At 44.4% G+C, this 23,768-nt stretch overlaps 1 protein-coding gene across 6 annotated transcripts in view; it reads right to left on the minus strand.

Annotated features, from left to right (window-relative positions):
- The window catches only part of LOC138840888 (SLIT-ROBO Rho GTPase-activating protein 3), a 188,608-nt gene that overhangs the window by 29,008 nt on the left and 135,832 nt on the right, over positions 1-23,768 (minus strand). For 3 of the 6 annotated variants that reach the window (XM_070041280.1, XM_070041283.1, XM_070041284.1), the window contains 6 exons: positions 22,079-22,180; positions 21,479-21,676; positions 16,108-16,192; positions 9,805-9,832; positions 7,159-7,245; positions 563-593 (listed from right to left, as the gene is read on the minus strand). In XM_070041280.1, coding sequence (XP_069897381.1) covers positions 563-593; positions 7,159-7,245; positions 9,805-9,832; positions 16,108-16,192; positions 21,479-21,676; positions 22,079-22,180 — 531 coding nt within the window. Of the gene's footprint in view, positions 1-562; positions 594-4,714; positions 4,818-7,158; positions 7,246-9,804; positions 9,833-16,107; positions 16,193-21,478; positions 21,677-22,078; positions 22,181-23,768 lie in introns of all 6 variants that reach the window. The other 3 variants (XM_070041282.1, XM_070041281.1, XM_070041285.1) reach the window with 3 other exon arrangements.

Here is a 23,768-nt window from a genome sequence, read left to right on the forward strand (position 1 = left end):
CTAGTTCTACTAGCCTATGATATAACGTAAACATCCACATGAATGCTTTAATAGTAAGCATGTAAGTAGTTCAGCCATTGGCCATCTAGTGGCTGGTCTTAGTCAAAAGGCTGAATAAGATGTGATGCTAAGTATCGGTATCCAGGACTTAAAAGGATATTCAATTTCTTCTTAGGCTGGTCTACAGTCACAAATGGCTGAGCAAAGGGTAATTTCCTCTGGCTTCCCAAGACTGCTTGATCTATTATTTAGGTCACTTAAAAAGTATAACATTTATTTTAACTTTTTTTTTGAAAGGGACCAAATTAAACCACTAGCCTCCTTAAAAGGTGAGGAAAGCACAAAGCATATGTAACATGCCTTTCTTGAAACGGCATGGATCAGATGTTCTTGACTCCTCCACACCCCACCTGTGAATTCTGTTTTTGTTTAATGGCAGTGGAGGACAGGAAAGGAGAGGGACCCCATCAGCAACAGGCAAAGTGAGCACTGTTCTGGAAGTCAGATCAAGAGATAACTTCCGCCCAGTTGCATGGGGCTAACGGGCCTTTCTAGTAAATACCTGGTTCCTGGTTCGAGCATTTCTTCTTCCTCTGATAACAAAAAATAAACAGGCAGCAGAGCAGGAGAAAAAGAAAAGATTATGCAGGAATAAGATCAGTTAGAGTAAGCAGATCCTTCAGAGTCCGTGAATGCCGAAATGCAATGGCAGCCAGCAAAGGTCCTGGGGTGTCTGTCTGTGGGCAGGATCACCCTGAGCCTCAAACGACTTCCGGAGCTGTCCCCAGCCAGCCTTAGCCTCTCTCCGAGACACCAGTGATGTGGGATCTTTCTCAGTCATTGTTAATGAGTAGAAACTGTGTACTGAACTCATTCCCATCTCCAAATCTAACTTCTTGACAAAAGGGACTGGTGACTCACCATTGTGGAGAAGTGCTCTCTGAACACTCCATAAAGTAAGCCTGCTGTCTGAGAAAGGAGGAAAACACACTGTTCCTGAATTCAGCTATTTTTATTTTTTTTTAAGTCCAATTTTACAAGATCTCCTTGGACATGAAAATCACATGTTATTTTGCAAATCACATGTGATTCCAGATTCCAAACAGCCACCATGTTTTCCTCTCAATGCTCTGGAAGTTTTACACCGATGGAAACTTCCCTGTGCTGTCCTTCCTGCCTCTGACCTGGTTGGGAGCACAGAAGCTGAGAAGCCTGGAGGTGGGAGGACAGGTGATTGGAATACTGACATGAGGCTGGGGTGGCCTGCAGCCTCTGCATTCACTACATGTGACCAGAGACACCCACATTCAGGGGGCCCTTCTTGCCTTCTTGCCATGTGGCCGAAGTTCTGAGGTTGGAGACAGGTTCTCCATCAGGCTCCGTGAGGCGGCTGAGCTCAGAACCCAAGAGATGTGTAAATTCCAGCTGCAGTCACATCTCAACAATTGGAATCCCCTGCTTACTGTCACATTGGCTTAACAACTGAATCCCATACTGACCAACAGCCTGGTGCAGTGGGACTCTAGAAGCAATGTCCTAAATTAATAACAATGACAACTGCCCAGACTTACTATGGGCTGGCCATTGCTCTCTAACATACATTTGTTCATTCTATCCTCATCCCACATTCATGATGTAGATTAATTACCACTCCTTTTTTTGGGGGGTGGGGGGAGTCCAGTCGCGGGGTCTAAACTCTGGGCCTGGGTGCCGTACCTCAGCCTTTCAGCTCAAGGCTAGCGCTCTACCACTTGAGCCACAGCGCCACTTCGCGCTTTTTTTTCATTTTGCTTATGTAGTGCTGAGGAATCGAACCCAGGGCCTCATGCATGCAAGGCAAGCGCTCTACCACTGAGCCACCTTCCCAGCCCTTACCATTCCCTTTGTATAGAGGCAAGGTGGAGAGTGCACACCAGCCCCTTCATAATCAAAATGGTGTCTCTTTCTGCCTAAGAGGAGAAAAACATAAAAAACAAGAATTTTGTAAGGGCTGATCAAGGCAGAGCCCAAGAAAATTCTCACAACACTTATAGTTAACTTTGGGCTGCTTCCCAGATTATGGCATGCCAGTGGTATGATTGGACTGAAAGTCTTTCCACAGGTGTCATTTTTCAAAAGTTAAGGACTCTTACTTGAATGACTTTCAGAGAGCATGAAAATTACAATTGCTATGCTGCTCTTCATTCTCTGAGAGTTAATTATCCTTCAGAGTAAAACTGTGCTGAATGTAGCTTTGATGAACCAGTTCACAGTAGGTACACAGTTCAAGTGCTGAACTTTGCTGATGGTAGGTGATGTACGTAGAGTGTGACTATAAAGAGATGCAATCAGACTTTACAAATACACCTTCCTTTCCCACATGACTACTTTTTCCCCAGTGGAGACTTTGTACACATTCCAATGAGGTTGTCATTGCTCGGGTAGGTGGGACTTTCCATAGCAAGCTCCCTCTTGCCATTTTGTACCACTAGTGGGGTCACAAAGCTAAGCTTCAAATGGAGCTTTGTACTCCAAAACCCAAAGTGTCCACAAAGTTTTGACACCAATAAGAAAGGCCATGCATTTGGGCTGGGAATGTGGCTTGGTGGTAGAGTGCTTGCCTAGCATGCACAAAGCCTTGGGTTGGATTCCTTAGTACCACATTAACAACAACAACAACAAGCCAAAAGTGGAGCGATGGCTCAAGTGGTAGAGTGCTAGCCTTGAGCAAAAGCAGCTCAGAAACAGAGCCCAGGCCCTAAATTCAGGCTCCAGGGCTGGCAAAAAAGAAAAAGAAAAAAGAAAAAGGCCATGCAATGGGTTCTAAAGATTGGCAAACAGCCATTGCAGCAGTGGGATAATACTTCAAATACAAAGGTGGCTTGCCTAGCTAACTACCTTGCAAAGGGCAAACACGCATATAGTTGAGTAAGCGCTGATGTACCACTCAGGAGGTATAAAGGCAAATTATAGTTACACATTAATTTGTCAACACCTAACTATCAAATATTATTAGGTAAGAGCTGATTATGTCCAAGTGCCCTGACCATTTCCAAAGCCCAAAGCAAATCGGGGAAGGCATCCCTGTCTGGGAGCTCTGGATCTTTCTGCCCCTCCCCTCAGGGTTCCCTCTGTCCCATTCTTCTCTCCATTCTTTTCCTTTCTCTCACCAGGCTACAGGTGCACCACACCCAGCTCTTCTTGCTCTGCACTCTCTGAGATCTTGCTCTAATCTCTCCATTTTTTTATGCTGAAAACATCCCAGGCTCTGCGCTGAGCTCTGTGAGGGCAAACAATTGGTCCTTTCTAGGCTGTGTTGAATGAGAAAGAAGGGAAGGTGAACAGAGAGTGGGATCCTTTGACACCACCCTATGCCATGGGTTTTGGTCATATGGTTCCTCTTTCCTGATGTGCCCTGAGGGACTCCTCCTTTTAGAAATCCTTTATGTTGTGCACTTAGGCACCCTAAAATAGCCCTTGTTGTTCCTGCCCCTGGACAATTCCAACTTAAGTCCTACTCTTCTACTCTCCTTCTTCCCCATTTTTTCTCTTGGTGGTACTGGAGTTTAAACTCAAAATCTTGTACACGCTAGACGAATGCTCTACCACTCAAGCTACCTCATTAGCTCTCTCCCTCAGTCTGTCCCCACCAGTCAATCCATAGACAGAGACAGTCCTGAGATGCAGGCAGTCCTGCCTGTCTTCTTCCATGCCTTAGACTGATGCCTGTATTTGTCCTCTCCTGTCCTGCAAGTTCTGTAATGCACCCTGTCTGAGGATGAGGGATAGAGAGCTGGTGCAGGGGCAGCCTCATGATTCCAAATCATCAGTAATGCCCTAGAGCCTGATTGACACGAGCCTTTTATTTTCCCGCAGAAAGTATCTTCATTGGCTAATGAAGATCCTCAAATAAATGGCAAGGTCTCCCTCTTCCACCCCCTTAAGTAATATTAAAAATGCACCTCCATTCCTCAGGTATCCCCCACTTGCTTTTCTTGGCAACTCCATCACTATCTAAGTCTTTAACCATTCTCTCTGGGATGCTTGATTTTGTACCCTTCACATCAAGGAAACGAGAAAAGAGAAACAGCAAGCTGAAACCCTACTGGTTTTTGTTTTGTTTTGTTTTAGTTTAGGTTTGGTATAAAGGGTTAACCTAGAATCCTATTCTGCCAGCTCCCAAATCAATTAACAAGAAGAAAAATCCAAAAGGAGGAACTTTTCTCACACAAACTGCACATGTTTCATTTGCAAGAATTTGCTCAACTAAACAAAAAATCACTTGTATAGAAACAGTCGACCTGCAGGTTTTCCTCTGTGTTACTCTCAATCTTGGATGATGAGTGTTGCCATTACATGATGGGATTCCTCAACTTCCCCTCTAGTGCTAGGACTGTAGCACTAGACTCGTACTACTCTAGTACTAGGACTGTAGTGATGAAGATGGCTGGCTGGGACTACTACACTGATGGTTCAAGCTCACCTGGACCTCACTGACCAGGTCTTTCCCCCTAGGGCTGAGAATCATGGACAGGACTTAGGAGCAACTGGCCTGAGGCAAAGCAGCTCTGAGGAAAAGTCCTCACTGAAGTTAACACCAGGTTTAGTGAGAAGCTAGCTCAAGAGGGCCTGGCTGGATGCAGGTTATTGTTGGGACAGGGCTGTCAACTGAGGAGAAGAGAGGCTGCCATTACATTGGGTGCATTTGCGGACTCCACGGCTCCCCAGAAAGTACCTTAATGAACGTTTCCATACTGCCGTTAAAGAGTTTATGGCTATACACTGAAAGAGGCCTAGGTCTCCTCATTTTCTGTGGTTTAGGGGGAAGACAGGGGGGCCTAGGGGAAAATGGAACAAAAGAAATCAAGAAAGCAACCAACATAAACACACAACTGAGGAAGATGCTCTTAAAACCCATAATTGAGAACACAAAATGCAAATGGAAGTCCCTGGCCCCCCAACACATTGGTTCCAATGTTCCATCTGAAGGCCTTTGGATGTTTTAGGAGATCTAAATTTACCCATAATGCCAAGCAGGATCAACATTCACATAACACAAATGCATTGCAAATTATGGGCAGAGGGGATAGTATGTGTCCAAGAAACCACTAAAACTCCAATCAGAGATTGTCATCCTGCAGAGCTGACCAGATGGAGGGTGGGGATCAGTGAAGAAAGATGTCATCAGGAGTTTAAGAAAGCAAGACACTTTCAATGACTCGAAATTTTCATTATTTTGGCTGAAATCTATCACTAAGTCTCAACTCCCAATGTTGCAGGGCTCTCATCTTCCTAATGCCTCTTGGCATTCCAAATGGACTTGACTACTCACTATTTCACTGATCTGAGAGACAGACAATTACTCTCACTCCAGAGATGAGGAAAGTGACAGTGAGAGGTGGCAGCAGCATTTCTGGTGTCCCTGGGTGACTCAGGATGGTGATACTTTGTTCTTTAGTCAACTTAAAAACTTTCAATTCCCTTTCCACATTAACATATTATCAACTCTGTGTCTAGAGCCCTATTTTACTGGCAGAAACAGAGGCCCAAAGATCAGAATGGACAGGTCTGAAATGTAGTCATCTTGGCTCAAGGCCAGGGTGTTTCATACTGGGTCACACAGTCATGAAGCCTTGGTATACCTTGTCATTTCTAGATGAAGATTCAGCTATCCCATCAATCTTTGTGATGGGGTCAGGTTGAAAGTGTCTTGCTTTACTTTAGGATCTCCATTCCCCATGTTCCACTCTTGCCCACAGGGAAGGAAAACTACACCACAGTTCACCAGGAACAATGAAACACCCACAAACACTAGACCCATTTCCAGAATTCTTCACCATGCATATGCCTGTGTTGGCTTATTTGCTCATTCCATCACCCAAAGTGGCCTAACTTAGTTCTGCCAGCCTTTGGAACACAGGGCTTTTAAAAATTAGTAGGAGGTTCCCTAACCAAGAGAAGCTGCTCATTTTCAAATGGTGTGGTTCAAAATCTGGGAAGCAACAAGGGAGATTCAGCTAGGCACAAATAATATCTACATGTGACAAGCAAAGACCTGTCCCCCTAGTCTTGACTGATCTCTGTGACTGGACAAGAATCTTATGGACCATGGAGTTGCTCATGATAAGTGAGGGCTTTTTTGGGGGGCTCATTGAACATGTCTCTTTCACCAACCCAGCCACATAGGGAACCCCAGCTAACCTCTTCTAGGTGTCTGAGTGTTGAGCAAATGCTGCCAGCTCCAAGGCCATGCATTGGTAAAGACATAGTTGAGTCCAAATAGCATGCCGTCCAAACAATGGAACCAAAATAACAGCACAGACCAAAAATTTTGAGGAGAAACAACAGGCAAGATTATATCCAGCCCATATTGGCTCTATAACAATTTGGTTAGCTAAGTCCATGTCATTTCTTTTTCAAAAACTAGTTATTCTGTGAAGATGTCTATATGTAACAGAGAGGTGAGATTTCATACAATGGATCTGCTTTTGAATTTCCAAATGCAAAAGCCAAAAATGTGACTGAAGGGCATATATGTTTTTTAAGTTTGGTAATATGGAATAATTTGAGGACACTAGCAAACATTGTCACCTGGTTTTCCTAATGTTTGACATTTCCAGATCATTTCTTTATCTCACATTGTATAACCTTATAACAAGTGTATTGCAGTAGAAAGCAATTACTAAACCCATTTTACCCTTAAGGCAAATGAGGCTACGTGAGATTAAGAAACAGTTCTGGGGTCACAGAAATAAAATATAATAGAAGCTGGGGAGCAGGCAGCTCTTCCTACTCAAAGTCCCAGTGTGAGTGTATAACTGAGAAAGTGACTTCATCATAAAACAGCCAGCAGTACCACTGAATTATCTGGTAAATTCATATGGCTGGCACAAATATAGACTTAGTGTAGACAATAGACAATCAGTATCAAAATCCCTAGAATGCCCGACTAGCGGGTTTAAGTCCTAAGAAATTTCTGGGGCTTAAACTTTTTTAAAAAGTGAAATCAATAATAGAATATGCTTTCTCATTTTTTTCCTGCCCAATCCAGAAAGCAAAGGGCAGTTTTAATCCCACTAGGATTTCTTTCTGTCACCATACTCTGGCACCGACTGGAATCTGACAAGGAAACGTAGCTATCCCAACTCTTTGCATGATATCAAATCTGTATCGACTTACTGAAATGCTGGGTGGGGCACAAAGTGGGGAGCAGGGGGACAGCTCAGCCAAGGAAAGTGGGGCAGCCTAAGCCTTCCATCTCTTCTGCTGCTCAGTTGCAGAGCAAAAAAAAGGAAAGAAAGAGAGAGGCAGGGAAAACAGGAACAGAGAAAGCCACAGAGAGGAAGAAAGAGAAACCAGAGACCAATGTCCCCTTTCTGTCTTTCAACCCAGACATGAAAATCAGCATATGTTGACAACACAGGAGTTGACTCAAAATCAGTCTGTCAAAAAGAATGGTAATTAAGAATTTCTTTGGGCAACCCAATCAATGTGGTATCAATAGCCAAAATGGTGGCAACACCATTGAGCCGAGTGGCAGTCCAGCTCTTGGAGGCTGTGCCTGGGTGTGAACTTTATCACATCTGGACACACTGTCAAATGATTTTACCTCTAATCTAGACCATAGGACTATGTCAACCTAAGTCAGGAAAGCCAAAGTTCCTTTGAAGCTTAATAAAACTTCTTCTTTTCATCTTGCTTGTCCATTTACAATATCCTTTTCCTTTTTCATGGTGCTGAGGAGTAAACCCAGGGTCTTGTACTTGCATACGTTACATAAGCATTCTATCTCTAACCTATACCCCTAGCCTTTGGTGTTTTGAGACAGGGTCCAAGCTAGACTTGATCTTCCTGCTTCTGCTTCCTAAATGCTGGGATTATAAGAGTACCCTACCACACCCAGATGACAATATACTTTTTAAGTGTATTTTCATATCTGGCCAGCCTAAATTTCAGGGCTATTAAGAATTTGGGCCATTCAAAGATAAGGTCTTTAAGCATGAGAAAATATAACATGTTGCAGACCATATGCAAAAACCAGTCCATCCATATAAGGTCAAGAGCAACTTGTCTGAGGGAATTTGCCCAAATAATGGGTCTCAGATGAGCTCACCATGTGTGAGTCTGTGGAAGACACAGAGGGCTAGAGAATAGAGACACATCACTCAAAGCCTTGCAGGTTCATTTTCAAACCACTTCCAAGTTGGCAGTGAGGTCCACTCTTTAAAGAATGACTTTTGGAGGTAAAGGGAAGCTTTTACTTTAGTAACAAAGTTGCTTGTGAACTTGGCCAGGAGCCAAGAGAGCATTGGACAAGGTCCTCGGTTTAGTGCAGGATATCTAAGTGGGAGGTCTACTAATCTGAGCACGGCTTTCCCAGGCCCTAAGTCAAAGAGGGTGTGGAAGACACATCTCAGAGGGGTTTATTAAAAAAAAAAAAAAAGAAAAGAAAAGTCTGTCCTTAGCTTTTCCCTGAGATACAGCGTGAAGCCCAGCCAAGGGGATGGATCATAGATCTCTTCTCCCAGATTTTGCTTGAACCATCTCCTCATGCTCTGCTTCCTGGGAGCAATGGCTCCATTGGTCCCCCATCTGTTTTTGCTATTTACAGCCTTCAGTGTAAAATATGGCTTCTCTTGTTTGGAGGGACTATAACAACAACTTCTTGCCAGAGAAAAAGGAACAATAACAAGTTTGTTTCTGAAAGGTTCTTCGAACGTGACCCTGCACATCTGCTGCTGCCTCTGTGGGAAGTCCCTCGCCTGGCGTGAATCACCCTCATGTTCCCTGTTACCTTGTCCCAGAGGAATAGTGCACAGGCTGCATTTCTGGAGAGGCTGTGTCTCTGGACCCAGCACACAGAAAGCCTCTGCCTCACTCGCTCCCTTCCCAAGAAGCTGGGGAGAATTAGGGTTTTACATTGCTTTTTTTTTTTTTGCCAAGTAGGACAGCTTTCTAGGATATTGGGCTCTTGGAAAGCATTTGTGGGGAAGGAAGGAACATTGTCCCCTGGGCTCAGAGAGTGAGGCAAAAAGTAGCTCCAAACAGCCACCCAGGGCAAAGTGCAGCGGGCTTGCTGGCCTTGGGTCCAGCAGCAGGATTCGCATCGGGCAGCACGAGAGCTCTGGCTGGGACATCATCCCTGGGTGGTGACACCTGCTTCAAGAGCCAGACTCTCTGAAAGGAGGGGCAAGCCAGCTTGCCGCTCTCAGCGGCTCAATGGAAAGTGCTCACTGGTTCTGGTCTGCTCAGGGAAAAGCACAAAGGGAAATAAATGCCGAACAAGCTGGAGAGGGAGGAAGCAGAAGTCCCCGTGTGTTAACTTTCTCTGTCAGCCTCATCCAAGCTAGGGTGTGGGCAGAGCGGGTTTGTGGGCAGTGCAGGTGTTCAGGCACACAACTGTGTGTACGCGCATGCGTGTGCCTAGCTGTGAGCAATCCCAGCCAAACCCAAGGCCTTGGCAGAGGGGCCCAGGGTGGGCCCGGCCACCGAGCCTAGGCAGTGTGCTCAGCAGCCATGGAACAGAAAGGAGAGAGGGAAACAGCCACCCGACAGCCTCTACCCTCCACTGGCCATCCCAGACTCCATTTTACCCTCCCACTGAGCCCACAGTGCAAGGGTGAAATGCATGACTGATCCTCAGCAAAGGACCCCCATGTGCAGCCTGGGGGTGCAGCTATATCAGTCTAATTCCAGGACAGGGCATGCAACAGTGAGCCTCCCCCGCCCCCAACGTCTGGTAACCCGTTACCCTCCTCTCCCCCACCTCATCCCGCTCAGACCTCAGGCAGCTGGAACAAGAAAACAAGGTCCTCCAGCTCTCACCTGGTGGTGCCGCATTCTGCTCTCTCTCCTGGGGGAAAAGTATATGATGTTTAATTGTTTTGTTTTGTTTTTTTTACCTACACAGAACATTCATCATCTCCTTAAAACAAAAACCAAACGAAGATTCTTTGTACCCACTTAGAGTCACTCTGTTCCCACCTCCTGCCCCTGGAACCACTGGGAAAGTTTGCCTGCACATTATTATACACAAAATTATTTAATGTGAAGTCTTCTGCATCTGGTTTCCTTCACTTAAGGCGTTTCTGAAATTCATCCAGATAGCATGATTTTTGTTACTCGCTCGTTTGGTTTTTGGCAGGGTGGGGGTTGCTGGTTCTAGATTTTGTACTTCAAGCTTTGCACTGGCAATCACAACTGGTGATCGCTACTTGAGCCCCACCTCTATCTACCTCTACCTCCAGTTTGGGCTTTTTGGCTGGCTAATTAGTGATATCAGTCTGTCCCCTCTGGCTTTGAACCTCAAATGCTCAGATCTCAGCCTTCTGAGATTTGTAATCTAGGATTACAGGTGTGAGCCACCAGCACTCAGTACCACTCTTTTTTGTGATTTACTGATAGCCACTGTATGGATGTCCACAGTTTCTTTACCCAATTGCTCTCTTAGTCTCTCACACCTCAGTGCTCTGCAAAGTACTCTGTCTACCTGCCTCAAACCTACTCCTAACCAAGTCTTCTTCATCCTTTCAGTAAATGGGCCACCACTCGCCTTAAAAACGCTTTCCTTCTTAAATCCACCCACTTCCCTCCTTCTCAACATCTTGGTCCAGGTCACCATCATCTCTTTTTCTTTTTCTTTTAACTGGATTTCCTATTCTGCTACACTCCAGCCATAACTCAGCAGTCAGAGAAGTACTTTTGAACTTTGAATCATACCCTATAAATCCACTTGTTTAGCATACCTTCCCGAACACAAGATAAAATGAAAGCCTCATAATGTCTTCCAGAACCCTTTGAGATCTATTCTATTACTCTGACCATTCCATTGGTGTGGACCGCACTCTCTTGGAATGCAATGCTCTACTTGTCTTCTGTACATTCTTCAAAGAAGCCTCTGCATTTGCTGCCTGGGGTTCTCCTGCCTGATGCTTGCAGGTCTGGCTCCTGCTTATCTTTGGGGTTTCAGCTGAAAAGCTGGCTCCATAGCTGTATCCCCCTGAAGTGGACACTGGCTCCCTTTCAGCACCTCTCCCTACTTCATGTCCCTGATTATCATTGATTTTACTTGTCTACTACCAGCCTATCTCCATGAACATAGAACATTATGTCTATGAGAGAAAGAATCACATCTGTGCTTAAAACTGCTATGACACATATAATGTTTTTATGTATTATATAATATTTTGTATATATTATCAAATACATATTTCCTGGCATAAAGTATGTATTCAAAACTATTTGTTGAATGAATATTTGTTGTTCCATTACTGCATATTTAAAATACCATCATGTATGTTCTCTGCCCCCAGAAGGAAATATCTTCCTCTAGCTGAGAACCTCTAGGCCAGTGCTGGCCAACAGAACTATACTGCAAGCCAGTAGCTTGTATTTAGTAGCTGTATTATAAAAAAATAAAGAGAAACAAGTGAGGTTAATTTTTTAATATTTGACCTAACATATCAATAAATAGTATCATTTCAATATGCATCAATATAAAAATCTAGTAAGGTATTTTATATTCTGGGTATACTAGCTCTTCCAAACCTCAGGTTTGTTTTATTCATTTCAATGAATGTTTCTGACATCTTAATCAATGTTTAGAGTGTCTAGTAGTCACATGTGGCCAGTGACTTCTTCTCTAAGCAGTATAGCTCTAGATTCTAAAATCCTACACAGCACTGGCAAGATGGGACTTGCATGTATGTATGTATGTATGTATGTATGTATGTATGGATGGATGGATGGATAGATAGATGGATGGATGGATAGATGATGGACGGATGGTTATCTGTAGCATACATTAATTGTATAAGGATCGTTTCTTGATAGTTCAATACAGACATACAATGCATCCTTATCAAACTCATCCTCTTTACCACTCTCCCTACACTCCTTAAGAAGGAATATCTTTTTAAAATTTTCCTTTGGAGGTACAAGGATTTTAACTCAAGACTTTTCCTTCATCAGAAAGCTTGTTTGGCTGTCACTGTGCCATGTGAGCAAAGCCTCTAGCCCAAGGGACTTCTAAGAGCATGAACTGCTACTCAGAACTATGGTTGAAGTGACAGAGTGCTAGCCTGGAGCAAAAATTCTCAGGGACAGTGCTCAGGCCCCCTGAATTTAAGCCCCAGGACTGGCACACACATGCATAAAGAGCAAGCACTTTTCCCCCTATTGAAAACAAGGCAGCATGGGGCTGCAGAGAGAAAGAAATGAGAAGGGGAAGAGAATAACCTGAACTTGGAATGAACTGGCACACAGTTCCTTAATTCTTAACCAAAGTTACCAGTAGTTACAAAGTAACTGCAGTGGGTTGAACTTGAACCAAACAGCAAAAAGCATAAAAAGTGGGGAAGTTAGGTATAACAGGCAATATTTTTCTACTTAATTTGCTAGTCTAGATTCTGCAGTAAAGTCCTAGGAGACACCAATTTGGGTTAAGTTTTCACACACACCCAAGACCTCCTGTAGAGCCAATGGCATCCCATGAAAGGGGTCCAAAAATGGCCTGGGATTGTTTCAGAGGAAACACTGGCTATGAAATCCACACATCCTCTCAGAGCAACAGCTGACTGTCTCTACAGACAGTAGATTCCAGAAGCCACTTCCTGTTCCACTTCCTCTTGATTCCCAAACCACCCACTCTTCTGTGAACTTGCTGTGGCCCAGTAGCACTGCCATTCATTAGTTCTAACTTACCATATCCTTTCTTGACTGCAGATGTTGCTCTCTTTCCCTTTTCTTTTCTCACATGGCTGACACCTTCTTGGCTTTCCTGCTCTGCTGAGACACCACCTCTGATAGCAGACCTTCTGTCCCAATGCCCCTCATATATAATAATGGCTCTATATATCAGCCGAAACTTGTCAATCACGACACTTCTCACAAATTAATTCTTTTTTTCTTTCTATCTTTTTTTTTTTTTTGGTCGGTCATGGGACTTGAACTCTGCTTGGGCGCTATCCCTCAGCTCTTCAGCTCAAGGTGAGCGCTCTACCACTTGAGCCTCAGCACCACTTGTTTTCTAGTGGTTTATTGGAAATAAAGAGTCTCACGGACTTTGCTGGCTTTGAATCATGATCCTCAGATTTCAGCCTCCTGAGCAGCTAGGATTACAGGCGTGAGCCACCAGCTACAAATTAATTCTTTACTCAGTATGGTTATGGGCTGCAAAATGACATTTTAGTCAAAGTTTGACCCTATACATACTGTGGTTCCCATAAGACAGTAATAGAGCTGAAAAATGCCTATCACTCAGCTCCCATAATGTCCTTGTAGTGATGCATTTGTCATGTTTGTGGTGGTGATGGTGCAGTCTTACCCACTGTCATGTAAAACTATAGCACACATAATCAGTGCTCAACATGTCACACTTGGTAAAGACCATAAATGCCTGTTACTGGTAGTGGGTGTATTTGCTACACTGTGAAGGTGGGACCTCATCTGTTCACAGGACTGAGAGGAACAGGAAGGAAAGAAGAGGAGGATGGAAACAAAGGCTTTAGGGCATGGAATGGAACACCAGCACACCAAGGCAGCCTCTCTGGCAAGGAATCTCAGATGCTACCTCTCAGTCTCCTGCTCTCTAGCACTCAAGAACCCTATCACCTATTCTATAGGAACATGGGATCTCAACATCTAAAACTCGTGAGAATTGTTTTAAAGCCCTGTTCTTAACCTTATCAGAACACTTGAGGTCGGTCGGTCGGTCTGTCTGTCTGTCTGTCTGTCTGTCTGTCTGTCTGTCTGTCTGTCTGTCTGTCTGTCTGTCTATCTATCTATCTATCTATCTGTAAAATAACTGGCACATCAGTCATTTCCTACAGATTTTCTGGTCCTAGTATCTTTTGGCCTGAAAAAGTGAAGCTCCATCCCTTTCATAGACAATGCACTATTCATCCTTGAGGGATTTCAGTAAATTGAAAACACCCACATCTTGGGTTAAAGCCTGGAGCTTACAGAATACTCAGACCCCAGAGCAATAAAAAGTCATAGATACAAGACTCAGAGGTGATGATAAACTGAGAAATCTCTAACCAATGAAATGGCACGGCAATAGACAAGGGCAGAATAGAATGTTAACTCTTACTCCCAAGGTATGCTAGTAGCATATCATATTGTTGGGCACCTAGCAGTGTGTTCTAGGTTCAAGATGTTCTAGGTGCATTAAAAAATTCACTTGTAAATATAAGTGATCTGAAAGATCTTGTGCTTCCTTTAACTTGTACTTGCCTTGAGTTATGCTATCAAAAGAACACTTTAGAGAAATGGATGCACTAAACATGATACTTTGTTTCATTTTTAAAGTCTTTTTAAATATAAGGTAGTTTAAGTATTGCTTTGTTCTATATTGCTTTGTTCATTTACATAGTTTCTACTTCATCCCTCCTAATAGAAAATAGCTCTCAGAAGACATAAAGCATATAAAGGATATTATCCCTGAGAACCCTAAAATACCTTCATTGTGTAGTAGATGTATAAAAATGAATAATGAAGCTAGGCACCAGAAAATCATACCTGTCATTTTAGCTATTCAGAAGGCTGAGGTCTGAGGATCAAGATTAGAAGTCAGCCCAAGAAGGGCCAGAAAAAAATCTGTGAGACTCTAATCACCCAGTAATTTATTCACATTAGTTAATAATAAAAATGTATCACTAAAAATGCTCATTAATTGTGACAAATACACATAGAATATAAGATGTTAATTCAGAGAAAACTGGGTAATGAGAATATGGGAACTTTGTAGTATCTTTCCAATTTCTCTGCATATCTAAAATTGTTTTAAAATAAAAGGCTCATTAAGAGACTTCTCTCAAACTGTCCAGTCTAATAAGACCCATTCCATTTGTCAAAGGCAGTACACTGGGCTTTTCCATAGCCATCTCACTAGAAAAATGGCATTATGGAGACCCTAGGTGGCTCTTAGATGCTCTGATACTTGTGAAGCTATATTTTTTCCTGGAACTTTTGTTGTTAATAAGCAGCTCAAACCTCAGAGAAGGGAGATCAGATTAATCACATCTCTGAGCAAGACATGGTTACAGGCTAAATGAAATTGGAGGACCCCAAACTAGGAGTTATGCCAACCAAAATATTATTATTTCATTAAGGCCATCCAGGCAAGGACAGAAATGAGAGGTTGCATCTGATAATGCTCAGGGGGGAGCTGGACAGAATACTTTTTCCTCCCAGGCCAAGGATTCATCTAGATTTTATTTTTTTAAAGAGCATCTAGTTTTCTAAACCCAGATAATCTGGTTTTAAAATACACAGTAGCCACAAGCTCATAGGGCTTGGCTTTCATTACATTGTTCATGAGAAACAACCCCCAGCCTTAGCACCATAAAAACCAACTCTTATTGCTAGTTTTGGAAGTTGCCTTGTCACACTTACTCTCCCTCCAAAATATGCATATATACATATATATGTACACATACATACATATATACGTATATATGTATGCATACATTTACTTAGGGCAGTTCTTGGACTTTCTGTCGCTTCCTTTCCCATTGCACTATTCTTCCTGTTTTATTTCTGCCCATTATCTACACCTCTCTATAGTCCCCCATCCTACCAAATGTGGTCCAATGCTGACATGTCAGGATGGGTAGGCAGAGACAAAGATGAAGGAAAAGGTCATTGCAATTAGCTCTTCTCCACCTTGAAGCTTAGTCCCCTGCTCCTTTAAGGACTAAGTCCTACCTTACATGTACGGATTTTCCTTTTCTGGCCTTGAACACTGGCCAGGCACTCTGTTTCTGTTAGTACTCCTTTATCTGCTCAACAACATCGACCTAGGCCAGGGCCCTTGGATATGAATACCTGCCTATCATAGCATGTCTATCACTTGGCTTCGGATACTTCCCAGACTAAACTAAGGCTTGTGGTTGGTTGCCTTTGATTTTCTGCAGCTAGACTGCCTCCATCTCAGCTCTGCACTCAATAAATTTTCTCAACATTCCCAGTGTGGCAGGTAGGTCCAGCACCACCAGGCCTCACGTTGCTAAGTGCACAGTTTAAGCAGTTCAAGCTCATAAGTTTAAGCTGCTCAACAAATTCAAGGCCATCAGAAGATCCAGTGGAAGACACAACCCCACCAGGGACCCCCACTCCCAGACTCACCTTCACCCAAAGTCTGTTTGAGTAAGTCATGCTTGGCCTGTAGCTTGGTGATGAGGTTACTGCCATTCACATATTCTTTAAATTTCTGTAAGACACGAGGCACCAAACAGTCATACTTGCAGTAAAATAGTGACATGTGGATGCATTTGTCATTTTTATTTGGCTAAATCATTAACCTAATTGTTAGATGCTTTCACTTTAATGAATGTTTTACTTTCACTTCAAATGTAGAAATGTAAAAATGTAACTTTTTTTTGTAGTACCACCTCCCTAGCAATGAGGTCCCTGCTTCCAGAATTGACCTCTGTGGTGGGGAGGCCAAAGGAAAATCAGGCCAGACTCAGGGACCTGGAATGGGAAATAGAGGCCTTTGTGCCTGTTCCAAACTCTGCTGAGTGGCTACTTAGTCCTTGGGGGGACTCCAGGCCTTTCAGGTAGGGTTCAGAAACACAAAGGAAACCTAGGGTAATGGCAGCAATGAAGGCAGCTTTTGTCAGGTGAGGGCAGCCCTCCATACAAGGCAAAACACTTCTTTGGTCATCAAAGCTCAGCTGTGCTTCTGGGCCAATAGCAATAAAGATGAGGACTATCCAGGGGCCCCTGAAGCTGAAGCCTGAGAGCTGCCAGGGAGAAGCCATGAAACAAGTCTTTCTTTCATCTGCCTAGCTCTGAAGGAGTAAGAGCTCTTCAATGCTGCTAAGAGATGTTCCAGTTAAAAGAAGCTCAAGCCTGTACTGGGTAATAGGTTTTTCTCTTTGTATGGATGAGACAAGGACGCAAGCACAAGAAAATGATTTTGCCCAGTTGCCACGGAAAGCCAATAGCAGGCCAGGCCAGGTCCTAGCTAGGTCACAGTTCTTGCCAAGCTCAGAGCACTGCAGAGTAGCACCAAGGGATGGAGTGCCATCTGGAGAACAAAACAGCTTCTGCTCCCCAGTCCCATCCAAAGCCCTAACGGGGATGCCTTTGTGGCTCTGTGAAATGCTTTTGGGCTGAGAATTGAACCGATCCCCCGCCTCATGAGACACAGAGACCAAGACAGCCCCTATGAACCGCAAGGTAAGCAAAACGCCAACTAAACACAAACTATGGACTGGGAATCTAGGCAGACTGGGCAGAAATCACTGCATTTGAGCTTCTGAGAGGGAGGAGAATGGCTTGGCCAGCAAAAGAACATGGCAACTGCAGAAGGTCTGAGAAGGAAGGCAAGGAGGTAGGTATGACAGCTCCAATCTACCAGACAATCTCTCACCCAGAAATCCAATGAACTACTTGGATCAGTGTGTGCTCACAGGGGCAGAGTGATGCCAGCTGTGGAAGACCAGGACCCCTGCGGAGCAATGTCTCCAATGCCACCCTCTTCCTGTGCAAGGCAGACGCAAGGAAAGGCTCTTGGGGAAGGCAGCTGACGTACACACAAATTAAATTGGGGTTGTTCACATTGCCAATCCCAGTGGTATTCTGGCATGACTGGTTGGCTGGATAGCTATGTTCTTCATAGCTATGTTCTTCTCTCCTCTTCCCAGTTTCTTCTTATCTCTGGAGATCTAGATCCTTGCTTGTTGGAAGAGACACTTCCTGGATGTTTGTAGAACCCCTGATAGTACACACACACACACACACACACACACACACACACACACACACACACACACACACACACACACACACACACAAGTAGAACCCCTGATAGTACACACACACACACACACACACACACACACACACACACAGACACACACACACACACACACACACACACACACACACACACACACACGGGCCTCCTCAGGACCTTAGGGAACAAACTGTACAAGCATTAGAATGCTTCCAGGACTGTAACTCCTCACTGTGACGTAGGACAGAATGTTGACCATTTCCAGGCTTCCACGTGGTCCTTGGTGTAAAATAAGTAGACTCGTGGTATGTCTCCAAGTGTGGGCAGATGATTGACTGGAAACTTCATCACCTAGCAGATTCTGCAATACCTGTAGTCTAAGCCCTCACGTCTCACCTAGGAAGGGACCACAGAGACCCAGAAGCAGGTAAATGTCTAGAGCCCCATCTCAGGGAGGGGGTTGTCTAAATGCCTGTGTTTTTGTTTTTTTTTTAATCGGTTGTGGGGCTTGAACTCTGGGCCTCAGCTCTTCAGCTCAAGGCTAGTGCTCTACCACTTGAGCTACAGTGCCACTTCCAGTTTTCTGATGGTTTATTGGAGATAAGAGTTTGATGGAGTTTCCTGCCTGGGCTGGCTTTGAACCCTGATCCTCAGATCTCAGCCTCCTGAGTAGCAAGGATTACAGGTGTGAGCCACCGGTGCCCAGCAATGCCTACGTTTTTAAACAGGCATCTCAAATTTCACAGGAATGTTTCAATTTGGTAACTACTGACCCAAAGCTTTTCAAAGATGCCTCCTATCATACTGAAAACCCTCTGGTTTTAAATAGAAGAACTATTGTGTAAGCAGGCTTTTGTCCATCATTCTTTTGAGTCTCCTTAGGGTAAAGTTCTAATCATGAACTTGGAACTCATGCTTTGGCAGATGATTTACTGATTAAAGAAACTAAAAGCTTGCAGTCCTGTGGTCTATGGACATCACCCATGTAACCCACAAAAAAAAAAAATGCCATCAAATTGTAAGAATGAGCTGGGTGCTGGTGGCACATGCTTGTAATCCTAGCTACTTAGGAAGCTAAGATATGAGGATCAGTGTTCAAAGCCAGCCTGAGCAGGAGACTCTTATCTCCAATAAACAACCAGAAAACTGGAAGTGGCACTGTGGCTCAAGTGACAGAGCTCAGAGACAGCACCCAGGCCCAGAGTTCAAGCCCCATGATTAAAAAAAAAATTGTTTGCATTAAAGGCAAATTATGTCCTTAAAAGACCCCAAATAATGTCACAACAAGAAATTGTAAGGAGTCATGCCAGGCAACCAAGTTGATAAACTGAGTTTTAAGGAGAAAATATAATTTTATTTTTTTTGGTCAGTCGTGGGCCTTGAACTCTGGGCCTGGATACTGTCCCTCAGCTCTTCAGCTCAAGGCTAGCACTCTACCACGTGAACCACAGCACCACTTCTACCACAGCACCACTTCTGGTTTTCTTGTGGTTTATTGGAGATAAGAGTCTCATGGACTTTCCTGCCCAGGCTGGCTTTGAACTGCAATCCTCGGATCTCAGCCTCCTGAGTAGCTAGGATTACAGGCATGAGCCACCAGGGCCTGGAAAAATATAACATCTTAGTCAAATATAACTGTTAGTCAGACACACTACAGAATTATTTTAACTTTAAGAAGGCTGAAGCCCCTTCTTTCCTTCTGCTGCCCAGATTTCTTTGCTTCTACTACAAAAGTGAATTACTATTCATATACATATTCTCTCCTCTCATCTCTGTAGTCCACACATTCTCTTGTGAACACCTGGGCTCCCTGTGGAAGTGGTGAATGCCAGGAATGGCATGGGCTGACTTTTGGGAATAAGCTTTGCTTCCTCTCTTAAGATCAAAGAACACTGGCAGAAGAAGTACAGTATGTGCCAATGATTGGCCTCAATAGGAATTCGGTATCACAAGGTAGAGTTGGATGACAGAGGAGGTAAGTGCTGATAGGTTAGATGAGCACAGTCCAATCAGCCAATCAGCACATGCAGCCTACTTGCATGTTTCCAACAACCTGCCTTTGACATTGGCCCTGGCCCATGAATTATATTTTTTACAGCATTGCATGAAGGCCATGCTCCTTAAATCTGCTCATGATATAAGATCAGCAAGGAGAATAGGAAGGTTGGATAACTGGATGGAGGACACTGATAATCTAGAACCATAAAAGGAATCCATTAGGAAGATAACTAAATGGAAGCAGATGTAAGACCCTACTGAAGGAGTTACCTAAAGGACCTTTAAGAGGATGGAGGCCTAGCTGTACACAAAGAAGAAAGCTGGCTGATATTAGCTTTAACATAACAGAAACAAAGAATGTAATCTTAGGTCTCAGGAACAGAGTATGGTTCCCTGTATTGAAGGAATGGATATCCACTCTTCTGTGCTAGCCAGACCACTAATGAGAGTCTCACCTTTTTGTTTTGGAGACAGTCTTTGTCTGTAGCTCAAGCTGGCCTCAAACTCAAGATCCTCCTGCTTCAGCCTCTCAAGTGCTAGGATGACAGGCATACATTACCACACCCAGCTAGGAGTCTCACTTAGAGGGCACATTGGCAAATGGAACACGTTCAAGAGTTACTAGGATACAGAGGTTACTTTAAAAAAAAAGCTTTTAAGGTAAGACTGAAAGATCAGTGCATTTATCCTGGAGAAATAAAAACCCAGCTCCCAGCAACCACAGAAAGACATGTATAATTCACCCACTCTGGGTCTTCTGTGTGTCAGAGAACAGAACCAAGATCAATGGCCAGAAATCCTACTGTAGTAGATTTCTGAAGATAACAAAGACAAAGAGAAACATCATAATATCTGAAGCCAGCCCCCATCCAAACAAAAGGGCTACTCTGAGAAGGAGTAAGTTTTTAATCCTGAGGGCATTTAAACAGAGCTCAGATGACCTACGGGGAAGTGGATCAGATGGAAGACTGGTCCCCTACTACCTGAATGCTCTACATTCAAAAAGCCCATGTTGAACTAAAGGATCAGTTCCCTTCTCCTTGCCTCTGCTTGCCTCTGCTTGCCTCTGCTTGGAAAGTAACTCAGCTGGAATCTTACAGAAGGTGCTGGAAACACAGAAGCAACTGGCTTGGGTTGCTAAGGACATTAGTTCCAAAGCTTATATCCAAAATGTAACATGTACACATCAGTTGGAGCTTATGCCGAACGTGGTAGCCACTTTCTTTGTACCTGATTTGAATAAAACTCTCTCTTTGGTTTCTTTCTAGGGCAGCAAAGTTTGAGCAACCATCACCCAAGATCAATGTCAATACTAATTGACTTTCTGCTTTTCAGAAAACCAAGCCAGATAACTTAGTATTAAAAGCACGTTGGGCCAGGTGCTGGTGGCTCACGCCTGCAATCCTAGCTACTCAAGAGGCTGAGATCTGAGGATCATGGTTCAAAGCCAGCACGGGCAGGAAAGACCGTGAGACTCTTATCTCCAATAAACCACTAGAAAACTGGAAGTGGTGCTGTGGCTCAAGCGGTAGAGTGCTCGCCTCGAGCTGAAGAACGCAGAGACAGCGCCCAGGCCCAGAGTTCAAGCCCCATGACCCACCAAAAAAAAAAAAAAAAAGCATGTTGGAAGGTTCTTAGTCTCAGGTCTAAGTAACCCATAGAGTTTTGCTGATTCATTTACTCAGGCTGCTCCCCAAAGTCACAAGCAAGGGGGTCAGCAGACAGTGGGGGCTGTGGGCACAGGATGCCACTGACCGTAAAATAAAACATTTCTGTTTCCTGCTGGTTGGCTCTCCTTTTGGCGATATTGATCTTGCTCATGTAGGTCTCAGAGGCAGCAGACTTCACGGACTCTGTAGACCGGCTGTGCTGGAAGGCATCGGAGACGTCAAAGTCCTCGACGGTCAGCATATCCTGCAGGGTCTGCATGGTGGCATCCAGGGTTTTTCTAACCTGGAGAAACACAGTGTACCCAAGATCCCCTTATTCTCCTGGAGCCTTTAACTCTCCCAAGGTCCTTTTCCCAGTATTTACCTTACTCTTTCACATAAAATTCCTAGGAGGCAGGCAGGCCCAAGATGAGCCCTGGCCCTATTACAGCCTTGTGGAAAGTAAGACAAATTACTCATTGGTCCAAGATTATATAGCTGGCTGGGTGAGAAGCTGGGATACCCAATCTCAAGCCATTATTGCATTGATTCTGCCAGAAGGACCTTGGGGCGTGCTGTGATGACCAAGGGACTCAGATGTCCAGTGTATCCTTGTCTCTTATAGATGACCCATCCTTTCATGCCTGTTCTACAGCACAGATGGACTCCCCAGAACAAGCCAGGCCATGTGGAAACCCTCACTCACCTCCTCATTCTCTATCTTGAGTGTGGCCAGTCTGGACTGCAGCTGGTGGTACCGCATGAGCAGCTCCGTCTGCACCGGCTGCTGTGCACTGACCTGGCACACCTGCAGGAAGAAACCTGCTATAACTGCAGCTGCCCAGGGCCTCCTCATCTTCCAGGACCAGGACAGAGGCCACCATTAACATCCTCTCTATAGCCAAGGATAAAGGCTCAGCAAGGTGAGGTGACCTGTCCCTGGGCACTCAGCCTATGTGTGGCCAGATGGGAGCCAGGCTCTTCCTATTCCAGAGACCACCTTCTTGCTGTGGCCAGAGGTGCCTTCTCAGTCACGATCTTCTTCATGTGTGCCATGATTATGGGCTTACAAAGAGATACAGCATACCTTTATTAAGTGAAACGAATTCATTGAATTCAAGGCAGGAAGTTGTAGAAAGAAAGCAAGTGCCTGAGCCAGGTATGGTGGTTCATGCCTATAATTCCAGCATTCAAAAAGCTGAGGTCAACTTGGGCTATATAGCAAGACTTTGCCTCAACAAAACAAAAAAATAATGAGAGGAAGAAAGGGAGGGAAGGAGGAAAGGAGAGAAGGCAGGAGGGAAAGGAAAGATCAATAGAGTGTTCCTGTTGCCCATGAGAACATGGCAAGATGTGTCAAGAGAGGCAAGCATGGCTATACACTCTCATAGCTGGTTGATGGGTAAGGGGAAGGAGGGAAGGGCTGAGAAAGCACGGTTGGCTCTCTGTCTGTGGGTTCCACATCACACATTCAACTAACCAAAGATGGAAAAAATGTTGAATATGAACATACTTTTTCTTCATTATCCCCTAAACAATGCAGTACAATAATTACTGTTGTAGTGTCTACTTACTATTAGGTATTGTACGTAATCTAGATGTAATTTGAAGTATAGGTTTTATGTAGATACGGTGCCATTTTATATAAGGCACCTGAGCGTCTTCAGATTTTGGTATCCACAGAGGCGCTCCTAGAGCCAGTCTCCCATGGATACTGGACTGCACTATTTTCCCTACGGCTTTTGTCCAGGACTCTGCTACTATCTGTAGGCAAGTCTAGCTGGTGTGCTTTAAGATCTTACTCTTCTAGGAATACAGCTAAGATCACAAGGACTAGCAGAGCTCTGCTGAAAAAGTAGAGCTTTGCCAACACGACTGGGCAACCCAACTTCACAATGACCAGTGGCAGCCTTGGACTAGCATTTTCAGGGCTCGGTGATGGACCACAGGGCAGACAGGAGGACAGAGGAATGTGACAGGAGCAGCGGCACTGCTCTGCAGAAAGTCTCTCACCTGCAAATGAAGTGGGACAGAGCTGTCCAGAGGGCACAGCACATGCCATCTTTTAAGATGCCTCTGCCTCCCCGACCCCCAATCATCAGATATGTGGATGGGCCAGCTGTGCTCCCACTGGGATGCAAAGGCTAGCTGGCTCTGCTGCCCTGCTGGTCTGGGTCCCCTCAAATCCCAGAGGGAGGAGTCATTTAGAAAAGCTCAGAAAGCTATTTGCATCAGAGATTTTATGGAACTTATAGTACTGTAACGGGGAGAGTAATATCATGTCTTCCCATGTTTTATTCTTGTCATTTTCAGGCTACATTAAGACACTGAGCGGCACAGGCCCTGAAGGAAACCTGGCTGTCCGGAAGGTCAAGGGCTCACAGCACTGGAGGCAG

The sequence above is a fragment of the Dipodomys merriami genome, unplaced genomic scaffold (assembly GCF_024711535.1).
Source record: "Dipodomys merriami isolate MVZ:Mamm:240054 unplaced genomic scaffold, mDipMer1.0.p SCAF_305, whole genome shotgun sequence".
Lineage (NCBI taxonomy): Eukaryota > Metazoa > Chordata > Mammalia > Rodentia > Heteromyidae > Dipodomys > Dipodomys merriami.